A 12,390-nucleotide genomic window follows, 5' to 3' on the forward strand; every position below is an offset into this window, starting at 1 on the left:
ACGAGATTGAAACTGCTGGGGTTGTGGATTATTTTTTACCCATATTAGGTTATCTTTTTAATCCATATTGGGTTTCATGCTTTTTTTTACACTGCTTTTTTGGGGGTGGGATTCTGTGCTTCTTTTTCCTGCTATTGTGGTTCCACTTTGTCACTCTGTGCTTCTTTTCCAGTTTCTTTTCTTCACTGCACGCTGTTGTCACGCTAATTTATTTTTCAAACTTTTGTGTAGCAAAGTGCAGTAATAATAAAAACTAAAATCAGTTTTCAGGCTTCTTTTGTGGAGCACATCAGTGTCAAGCTTTGACTTACTCTTGTCTGGCTTAGCCACGCTGTTACTCTGGGCCTTCTTTAGGTTTTTGTTTTGTGTAGCACACTGCAGTCACGTTATGACATACTCACTTCATGGATCTTTTTCTGATTTTTGAGTGTATCAAGTGATATGTTCCATTATTTTGTATTTGTGTGTATCCCTTTTCTGGCTTTTCTTAGTTCAATGCATTTCTTTTTCAGGCTTTTTTGTGTGCTTGTCACACTTACTGTGTACATCTGAGTAAATCAACATTACTATGAGGAAATACAACATTTTTAGGGTCGATCAATGTATCTATCAGATCAATGTTAGCACATTAAACTAACATGAAAAGTGACAGCACGTGTAAGCGGCTGCAGACGCTTGTCAAAAAGATAAGACGTCTTTATGAGCGCATTAATCCCTCCTATTTATTTATTTTTTTATCAATCGTCTGATGTAAAAATGAGGATTAGCATAGAAATTAAGAGACAAGTCAATTTGGCACCGCGTCTCGCAGTCGCCTTTGTCTCGCCTTGCTGCTTCCAATGGGATGGGGGGGAGGGTCTTCACTGAGGCCATTAGCGGGGTCCGCCGCCTCCAAATCTTTTTGCGAAGAACTCGTGTCGATTCCCAGCGGGAAAGGATGCGAGAGCCAGACGACGACTCAAGATGACTTACAACAGATTTGAGGGTTTAACTTGTCGCTATAGATTGATGCCATGCAGATCAGCTGCTCTTCCATACGCAGCATAAAGACACTTTTATATGGAAATACTGAAGATACTACAAAAGAGTAATAAAACGGGTTTTGAGCACTCGTTCAGAGTATGTTGTCTGCCCATAGAGGATTGCTACGACAGGCTTTGATATTTAAAATATATACAGTATATCATATAAATATGTAAGTAGCAGTGGTGCAATTGATCAAAAAAGTCACTGTTCGGATCAGTTTACGGATTTGGGTCATCAAAAGGATTGGGGTTTTTTTTGGATCAGCAAAAAAAAAAAAAAAATACAACTTTGTCTTTATTTACATTTACCTTTGCCCATTAAAGAAATAAACATTCAACTCAAAATGTCAAATATGCAACATAAAGCAGGATACCTCCTTGTTTTATACATGGACCGTTAAGTCATTCAGTACCAGACTTTCACAGACTCTCTGTGAAATGACATAAATGTCATTGGGATAGATTGAATTTTAATGAGAAAGACCTCAAAGTGCAATTTAAGGCACATCCTCTTGCTTGCAAACGAGAGAGCTCAATATAAAAAGGTTTTCTTGAGAATGAGCAAAATCACTTCATAATTTCTTACATATATTGCTTTGGCATTGTAGTGCCAAAAACGTTGCTTTTAGGCATTCCACATTTTCTTTTGTGTCAGTTAGTCACTTAATACACTTTTAGTGGCACCAGAGCTTAAAATAAACAAGAAATTGAAGAAAACATGGTAGTAAACAATGCGCAACAATACTCTTAAGTGAATATGAAAATCATAACAGATTTTTTTGGGTGACATTTGCATTTTTCGCTGTCACTCATCAATGAGACATACTGGATGGAACAAGACGTCATGCGTCTGTGACTTTTTCCCGTCTGTGCCGTGCATGCGGCGGCGTCCATTTTGACGTCAGAGGGCTTTGAAGCTGCGAACGCTAATTGAGAGAAGAAGCAGCGGGAAGAGCTCCTTAATCGCAACGCTTCCACTCGCTTTATTGAGCAATTAGCTTCAAGAGGCTGCTCGCTCAACAAGGAATCCTAATAGGCTGCTTTAAGCAACGAGCGCTCTTAATCGCCATCCGGAGTGTTCTTTATGGATCCGCCTGTGTCACCGGGACTAATATTGTACTAAGCCCCGTTTTTCACATTGGCCGGTCTAAAGAGATTGTGAAACTGCATGATTTTCTCATCTGCATGAACATAAATGGGATAGCAGGTGAAGGGCCTCATGTGTTATCCAAGTAGATTAGGTGGAGTGCTAAATGAATAAATTAAAAGAAACCCCACGCAGGCACAGGGAAAACATGGAAACCCCACACAGGAAGGCCGGGGCCGGATTTGAACCCACGACCGCCGCACTGTAAGGCGAACGTGCTAACCAGTCAGCCACCATGCCGCACCCATGACATACATGTCAACCAAAATTTTTGACCATCAGCAAACAAGTGTCAGGGGCAAATTTCCCCCCCTAATTTACAAGCCCTGGAATACTCCCCAAAATGGGTGCAACAAAACAAAATTGTTGATTTCTTGTTCGATTTCAGACAGCGGCCCAATAGACTTTTCCATGTATTAAATCTTGTGATTGCCAGAACAAAAATGTAGGGCTAATTCTTTCTCACTTTCGAGCACTCAAATTGGCCCCAAAGTGTCTGCTTTATGTGAGCCAAAATGGTCAAAAAAATGGCTGGGAAAAAAAGTCGACAAATTTGACCAAGTCGATCACAGAAAAGATGGTTGACTCAAAATGTTTTGCCCCCCCGAGTCATTGCCAGCACCATTATACGACATTTCGACAGTGACAGCGACACCAACAACTTGTTCAATTTTGAGCATAGGTCCTTGATGCTTTTTTGTGTGTCCTGCTAAGATTTACACATTTTCACCAAAATTCATCTCGACTGGTAATACTTGTCTTCATGTTCATGTTTGTTTGCGTTTACCTGCAGGATCCGGGTCAGTGGCATGCTTGTACGGGTTGAACTTGGGCTTGGGCGCCACCACAGGGGCAAACTTTTTGGGAGCCTGCTGCTGCGACACGGAGATGCTGGCGCTGCCCGGCGACGGCGTGGTCTCCATCCTAACAGCCACCTGACCACCGTCGCCACTGTTGCCTGCGTTCCACATGGTTCTGGTGAGCAGACAGAAAAAGAAAATCAACCACTATGGGACAAGCAAAACAGTGACTCGTCCACTCTGTGGCTAGCCCATAAAGCCAATGCAGTAGTCGACAGTTTCACTTTGGGAAATTTTGGTATATTTTCCAGACTAAAGTGAAAATCTTACAAGAACCAAGTTATATGTCTAACCCATTTTGGCCGGGAGCGCATTACCACGTTTTTACCACTGGTGCCAGGTTTCTGTTGCTGTATGTTCTTGAGAAAAAAAGTTGGATATTTTTTTTAAATATACAGTTGGATATTTAAGCCTTCCTATATTGATGAAAAAAAGTCTGAGGAAAAAGTCAAACATTTTTGGAGAGTAAAAGTTGAATGTTTTTCAGAATAAAGTCATTATGAAATAAAAATCTTTCTTGAAAAAGTCATGGTCTTATGAGAATGAAGTTGTATCTTTTGAAAAAAATATTCATATTTTGAGGACAAATCCTAATCTTGCGAGAATAACGACGTAGCTCTTCAAGGAAAATGTCATACGTCATAAACAAAGAATAAAGTTGTATGACTGAGAAATAGTTAAATATATATCTGTATAGTAGAAATAGAGAAATATATATTTTCAAGCAAGTCACTTAGTTAAATAAATCTGTATGTTTACAATAATAAAGTTATACATTTTAAATAAAAAACACCCTTATTTTGCAAAAACTGTGTATTTAAGAAAAAAAAATTCACAATAATAAAATTGTAATGCTACAACAATAAAGTTATATATTTTGAGAACAAAATAATATTAAGTGAATGACTGTAAAAGTAAATATCCTATATGCCAACATAAGAATATTTTGAGTTTTTCCAACAACATGTATATCCCCCACATCCCCCACTCCCAGTAATTAGGAAAGCATGAGACCTGAGTGAACATTTTAACTATTGAATCAGTGGAGAAGACAAGCAGAAGCGAGAAGTGATCCTGTGATCTTGACACCTTTTAATGTGTCCAAAAGGCTGGAACAAGAAAACTATCAAAATGACTTTGAAGTGCCAAACCTTTTGTTGCTCTTTTTCTTGAGCTACAAAGCCCAAAAATCAAATGAGAGACAAAAGCGCACTGAACACAACAACAACAACAGTAAAAAATAATTAAATAAAAACATTGAAAAATGCTGCAATGCTGCTGTAACCACTGGTGTTAGTTTGTATTTTGACGCACTTCTCAAAAAAATCCAGATTTTCATTAAAATACTGTTGGCTAAGATACTGTTGCTAAGATAAGGCTAACAAACAATAAAGACTAAGGACAACAATACAGTATAGCTTGCTGTATTTATTATGACAAACATTTTTTTTAAATGGAGAATTGTTGGAAAAAGCCCAGGGAGACCAGCTAGGACAGCGTGAGCAAACATGAGTGTAGAATTATTTTTTGCTTTTGTTACTCTACTACGACGGAATTAGTTTTTTTTTTTTTTTTTACGATTACACTACTATTGCTAAGATACTGTTGCTACGCTAATGCGAACAAGCAAACGTAAATACTTAACAGCAACTGTAAATATATAACTAAGCAAATGAGTCTTTGTAACTGTAACTAAGTAACTGTAACAAAGTTAATTTAACTATGTAACTCAAGCAATTTCAGTAAGCGAAGAAGAAAAGCCTACCGGAACATCTGATCGGAACTGCTGAATCCCATTTAACATTACCTTGAATGGGTTTGGTTAATTTTGAACACAGTCTTATCCCAAGATGGTAACTATGTAACTCTAAATAAGTAACTGTAGCTCAGTAACTATATAACTAATGCAACGTAAAGTTAGCAAAACAACTGAAATGTATTTAGAGCGGAAGTCACCTAAACCTATTTTTTTCAAGAATATGTTCCCAGCAGGCCCACTAGTTGAAACACCGCATTCTGATTAAAAGCAGAAAAATGCACTCGTTTTTAGCCATCTCTGGGGGCGGCCATTTTGTCTTCTGTCGACTGACACGGCTGACCTGTTTTCTGAATCTGAGCCGTGTTTGGTCGTTGTGAGCAGTTGTGATGTCATTTTCAGTCAAAAAAGGTTTCGAAATAATTTACCTTCATATAACTGAGCATTTGAACAGGGGTGTGTAGACTTTTTATGTTGACTTTACATTTATGTAAGCACCCCCAATTTAAGGTTCCAAATGGTGCCAATGTTAGCATTGTGACTCACTATGATGATGATGATGATGACGATGCTTTGTTCGACAAAAAGGTAAACAGTATGTTGACTGTTGATATTTGTCATCGCAAAACTGCAAAGAAATAAAAGAAGTCTCTATAACAAGAAGTCTTTTTAACCACGAATCACTAACTATTTCAAGTATTTATATGCCAACATTTCTGCCGTCCTCCTCTTCCTCCTTCCGTTTCCTTCTTGTTTGTTGGTTGTGCGGTTTTCTTATCCCGGCTGTGACTGATTCGTGGGGTTTACATTCTTTTGGCTGGGGCCCACGCACAATCATCTTTTAATATCAGCTGAAAACCCGGCTCCTCACGTTTGATATCTTAACGCGGGATGTCTCACACCCACCTGTCCTTTCACAAAACAAATGCGAGCGCAGGAAAAGGAAAATGATCTGAGACGTGCGACACATTCAACGCGCCGCATACAATACACGCCACCACGCTTTGATCGCGACGTTTACAATCGCAGCGTGTCGTCGTTTTGTGCTTCCCGGGTGCTAACATGCGCATTGGGCACGCCAGCGATCCAAACGTGTCGGTGCCAGAAAGCTAACAAATGACGTGATGGCCATAGAACAGCAAATGGGACTTAAGATACCACTCTGTCCCACTAACAAAAAAAAAACAATAACAAAAAAAAATTATAAAATACACACAAAAAGGCATGAAAGTGTACATTAATTTACAAGTGATGGCAAAGAGGAGATATATATATGAATATATATATATAGGTTTTTTTAAGGCTATATCACTGACCCTATTTTCAACTATCAAGGACTAAATATTTGGGATATCAGTGTCAATCTGCGTCACAGGAGGATACGTCGCGAATGTCAGGTTTTTACCATGTGCCGAGCTGATGACAGAGGGTATAAAGTTTGCCAGATACGTACGTGCCTTACTGGTGACGGTTAATGAAAATTTCACGGTTGTTTTTCTGAGTAATCACACAACACAATGCTGTATTAAACATTCTCCTACTTTGACAGAACATTTTCCTAACCCATGATTCCAGTTAGTTAGCACGAGGATACATAGCGTTCCACTTTTAGAGGTCAGACTCATTAAAAGTTGCTTTATCTGGAGCCGCACTAATGGAGGCATGTCCGAGGAAGATTACATTAAAAGATTGAGCGCGTGAGCGTGTGGATGGCATGGAGGCTTGTTGGCTATGCGCTACAACTCACAACTACGTACATGTTGACACTTAGGACAACGAGGTGATAAGCATAGGATAAAGTATTTGCAGTGTAGTAGACTTCTACATCAAATTGTAAACATTAGTCAGGAGTCACGACTAACGCTGCTGACCATGTTGTCACTAGTAACACAGGGTGATAAAACAAGCACCGGAAAAATTATTTGTAGTGTATTTCTTCTACTGCAAGTCCAAAATATCACACACGACTAACGTTGCTGACCATGTTTCCAAAATGAGCCACTGGCAACACTTAAATAACAAGAAGCACAAGAAACCATTTTTGGAGTGTCGTTGATTATTACATCAAGTCAACATTACTGACAACTAACACGACTGACCAAGTTTGCACGAGTCACTAGCGACACTGAAATAATAGAACAAGATCATGTCTTCTGTACATGATGTAGTCAGCATGACGCGCTCTTGGTCTTACGACTAACGCTGCTGACCGTGTTTCCAAAGAGTCAGATACTCGATCAATCAAGCATATGAAAACAATAGTTAATTTTAAATGGACACTTTTATTCGGATTAAAAACCTGATCGGAATAAAAGTGCTTCATGCACACAACCCATTTGGAATATTCTGACCGGATCAAGCCCATTCCGATGAAGATTTTATTCCAAACGAGAGGGGTGGTTCATGTTGATCGATAATCCGATCGGCGCGCATTAAAACAATTATTCCGAAATTTCGGAACAAACCATCTTTACCGTGCAAGTCTGTGACATCAGTATACACGATTTTGTTATTCCCAGAAGCTAGTAGAAGCAGAGTAAGCAAAAGACATGGCAGGCACAAGACTGAACTGGTACATTTGCAGCTCCATTAGGAAGTGTTAACTCAACAAAACAGCGCAAACAGGAAAACTGTGTGAAATAATGCTAACGTTAAAAGTAAAATTAAGAGCTATGTTTTGTTGATACGGAAGTCGCTGCGTTTTTTTCTGCTTCTCCTACTATTTCCAGTATAATTGGTCAATCTGTCAAAATAATTTGTTCTGACCGAAAGTGTGATGCATGGACATGCATGTCCTAATTGGGTCAATATTTATATTGTCCATGAAAACAGTGCATCCGATCATTATTTTAATCTGAATTCTGATCTGATTGAAGAAATTTTGTCCATGGAAACGTAGCCAATCATTGTAGTGATGTTGATTTCTACATCAAGTAGTCAGCATGACACAATTACTGAAGACGAATGCTGCTGACCGCGTTTCTAAAACCAGTTACTGGTGACACTGAGACGATAGAACAAGTCCAGTAAACAATTTGTGATGCATTTTAACTAGGGCTGTCAATTTAGGGTGTTATTCTCGGCGTTAATCCAACCCCCTTGTGACGCCATCAATTTTTTGGATCGCGTGATTAAGGTTTCCATAGCAACCAGCGGCTGCATTGATAAAGGCTGCTGGTCACCATGATCTATACATGTATATTTTTAAAAAAGCTTTTGAGTAGAGGAGGCGATGAATTGCTCAGCTGACACATGCACGGCTGAGTTCCCCTGCCACGCGGTGATAGTCGCGACGTACGCGTTGGTAATGTAACGCTTAAAAGTTGTTCTTTCTTATCTTCGGAGGCCGTGGTATGGCGGGTTACAATATAGGTTTGACTATGTATTTCTTCTGGCGTCTTCCTTGCTAAAGAGAAGGGACACGGCAGGACAGTGTTTTGTTCCGTCTTCGTATTCAGACGTGAACAGCCCCGCTCTAATTCACCTCTCTCTCCCGTTTCTTCTTCGGCACCGTACCAAACCAAATCGAAAAGGAATGACTACTTAAGCACAATATAAATATATACTCACAAAGCAATATTGCAGCATTTTAGAAAAATAATAAATACAAAATAATATGCCGTTTGCTCCAAAGCAGCAGGAACCATGGAGCGCGGTCGAGAGCCGCACGGGACAATCTCAGCGTTGCATCAACTGTTTCTCATTCATTTATCTGACACAATTTACATTAAAATATACCCACAACAGAATTTTAATAAACAAAATACCCTTATAAGATACTCGAGGGGGGTCGGCCATTTTATCACTTCTGTCGACTGAAAATGAGATCACAGATGCCCCGAGGGCTCAAATAACGACCAAGCTCAGTTTAAGAAAACAGGTGAGCTGTGATTGGTTGTTACCTGAGCTCTGAGCAACGATGTCATTTTCAGTCGACAGACATGACAAAATGGACGCCCCAGTGATGGCTAAAAACAGGAGGATTAACTCTTTTTCCACAAACGCAATAATTATCAGAATGCCTTGTTTCAACTAGTGGGCCTGCATAAAGCATATTCTTGAAAAAAATATGTTTGGGTTGACTTCCCTTTAATAAAAGATTTGCAGGAGAAAATCAATCCTCTTATACATGTCAAGGGTATTAAAATTCAAGAAAATAATGGGACAGAAAAATCAATTTTAATTTTAGAATCAATTTTACAATAAAATCTGCGATTAACTGAGTTAACTATAAAAAATGCGATTAACTATGATTCAATATTTTAATCGCTTGACAGCACTAATTTTAACTTTTACATCAAGTCATCAACATGTCTCATTGTTAATCCAGACTAATGCTACCGACCATGTCAATGTGGCAAAGATACTTTTTTTCTTTTATCCGGCACTCCATTTTGCTCCCAGACACCATTAACCACCAATCAATCTATTCATTTTTGTTGCAGACAACTCCATTCAATTGACTCACTTAAGCAATTAACGACTTCCTGGTGGGAACTAACAAAAAGGCCACACTTTCACTCAAGTTCGCCTCCCCGCCATGTTTTAACCGCCGACTGCACTATTTTTTCTCCCGCTTGTCATTGAGGAACTCACTGCAGGTGTTTCTCCGCTGCATTAATTTTTCATGGCCGCCATGGAAGCCATCAAACATAGACACTCTGGTACACTGTCAAACATTTTTCTTTTGGGAATGACGTGCTTTCTAGCAAGTCTTCAAGAAACAGACGTGAAACTGCCAGCCAAACTCCTTTCACGGGATGTTGCTAAAATTCCGCCTAGACGGGCTGCTGTCATCTTGATGACACCCACCCCCCGCCACCCCAAAAAAACGTGTTTCTGTCCTGGGAGTGGAGTTAGCTCGCTCGGCTAGGCACCAATCCAAACATCACTTAAAACAGACACTATCGTCGTACCGCCTCAACAGGCTTGCGGGGCGGGGGGGGTTGTTGGTGGTGACCGGGATTAGCACTTACGCTGGGTGACGCAACAAGCGCGGGTCGACTCAGCCAGGCGAGCGGAAGCTCTAAAAAATTCAACGCTCCCATCCTAGCAAGCGAGCCTATGGCAGTAGTGGCAGCGACGGCCTCCTTGAATATGCCTGAATGGCTGATTGGGTTAATACGGCACTATACAAACAGCATCGCAAAACTTGGCATTTTTCCGCATTTCTGGCCACTGTACCACCCGAAGACTTTTTAGAAAAACCGCGAGGAGCAAAGAGTTCAAGTGGTCCTTGTGGCTCACGAAGATTTTGAGGAGGGCCTTCCAAGGCTGCCTGACGTGGTGCTTTATTAAAAGCATGGAGAGCTGTTCGGGATGTCTTTTGGGTGTTAAAAGTTTAATAGAGAGGAGGCAACAACAGTGTCAGACCACCAGCGAAGTCAAACACTGTGTTCTGAAACATAGCTACTGAAAACGCTACATTGCAAAATTACATACTGTCTGACATAAATGATTTAAAAAATGCTCTAAATACTCTACATTTGTTTGTGATATGAGCACTTTTTTCCGATACTTCCATTGTACTTCTTTACATAAATCTTCCTCGTGAGGTCTCAATAAAGTTTGATCTTTTTGTATGCATTGCTTTGAATGCTATACACTTTTTTTGTTTAAAGCATATTGATGATACTTGAGGCTACGGGTGTCTACTTGAATGGAGCTCCTTTAACTTTCCAACACCTCCTCAGGGGGGAGAAGCTGTGACGACAAATCTGCCTGGCGACTTGTGACATGCTTCACCTGCGACACCTGCACGCAGTCACCCACGTGTGAGCCGAATTAGCGGACGGCTGACACAAAGCGGCCTCGACAACGCAGACGAGAAACGCCGCCAGCTAGCGTCACCTTTTTACAGTGTCCAAAGTAACTGCAAAAAAAAACAAAACTTTAGCTACCACTTTACTTTTTTCACTTGTAACCACACTCAAACACTTGCTAAGGGTTGAAGCTACACGCTAATGCTAATTGTTTGTGTCTGTCCACCATTATGTCTCCTCTAAGTTAAGGCAGCAAAGGTACTGATTCTCTTAACTTCTCGTAAATTAGATTCTGGTCAAAGTACTGACTGAACTGTTTCAAGGTACAACTTCTGAAACGTACTTTACTATAAAAGTAAAAAGTAAGCACTCAATGTTATGGTAATATCCTGCCGTGAATTGGGTTTTGTCTGTAAGGCAAAGTCACTTGTTGTTGACCAACAGGTGTTTAAAGGGAAGTCAACCCAAACATATATTTTGTTAAAGAATATGTTCTATACAGTCCCACTAGTCCAAACACTGCATTCTGATTAATATTACTTTTGTGGAATATGAGCTAAGCAGTAAAAAACCACCAGTTATTGTCCATATCAGGGGGTGGCCATTTTGCCACTTTCTGTCGACTGAAAATGACATCACAGGTGCTCACGGCTCAGGCGACAACCAAACATGGCTCAGCTTCAGAAAACAGGTGAGTCGTGATTGGTCGTTAGCTGAGAAACTGTGATGTAATTTTCAGTCAACAGAAAGTGACAAAATTGCTGCCCCCTGAGATAGCTAAAAACGGGTGTATTCTGCTACTGAACGCATATTTCACAAACGCAATATTAATCCGAATGCCGTGTTTAGACTAGTGGAGGCACATTACTGTCAAGGACATTTTTATGTTGACTTCCACTTTAATACCAGATGCTGGCTTTACAGGCGGATAAAGGCTGCGTTTTCAGTTACAGTTCTAATGCAGGACTTTTGCAGGATGTCTATGTGAGTTTGGGAAGGTACATGATTCCAGCAGCACTTTTTTGCCCCCCCCCCCTTTTTTTTTTTTTGAACACAACGATCTCTCAGCAGAGAGAGGGAGCACGGGATGTGATAAGGTTTATCCTGCTAAAGCCCGCCATATAATGAGGCTAATTACACAAAGGATAACGAGAAGGTTAATCAAACCATAAACACAAATACACATTTGTCCCCCGGTAGCTATTGTAACCGATAAGCATTCCGAATCTGATTGCCAACTGTGAATAGTACAAAGACATAAGACACACGTGCACGCACACCCCTACACACATGCATACACACACTCACACACACTTCTTTGGGGGGCCAGATTTTACAATGATTTTTTTGTGCCAATATGTGACAACAGCCCCATTTCTCCATTGAAATACATATAGGATTTAATTAGATACTGTGTATATTTATGTCACTGTGTATATTTAATTTTCTTACATATTGAATATTTAGTATTTCCTACATTACTACAAGCTGATATTTTCTATTACAATTGGGGCTAAAACGGGTCCTCGAGTACCCGCTTATTTACCTGTACACTGTCAGGAAGAAGTCAAGCTAATCGCAGCAATAGTTGTTCATACTATACATGACAGTAACACGCCAGCAACGCGGTAAGAAGGCCAACTTCAAAATAAACCTTAGTTACCTAATAATATACGGACATCATTGCCTAGGTACACTTATATTTTGAGGTTGTGTCCAGCAGTGTGTCGCAGCAGGCCGTTTTCCAGACTGTGTTTGGGGAGTCGTTTATTGTCATCAACTGTTGCTTCCGACAACATCAATACATTGTCCTGAAATAATGTTCAATGGCTAATTAAGG

General features: G+C 40.1%; 1 protein-coding gene across 5 annotated transcripts in view; it reads right to left on the minus strand.

The window, feature by feature from the left end:
* lpp (LIM domain containing preferred translocation partner in lipoma) overlaps window positions 1–12,390 on the minus strand; it is a 116,172-nt gene that overhangs the window by 71,685 nt on the left and 32,097 nt on the right. For all 5 annotated transcript variants that reach the window (XM_086046237.1, XM_086046233.1, XM_086046235.1 and 2 more), the window contains one exon: window positions 2,960–3,147. In XM_086046237.1, coding sequence (XP_085902363.1) covers window positions 2,960–3,143 — 184 coding nt within the window. In that variant the 5' untranslated portion in view covers window positions 3,144–3,147. The remainder of the gene's footprint in view (window positions 1–2,959; window positions 3,148–12,390) is intronic.

This window comes from Filicampus tigris, chromosome 12 (assembly GCF_054856515.1).
Source record: "Filicampus tigris isolate MCC_2025a chromosome 12, RoL_Ftig_1.0, whole genome shotgun sequence".
NCBI lineage: Eukaryota > Metazoa > Chordata > Actinopteri > Syngnathiformes > Syngnathidae > Filicampus > Filicampus tigris.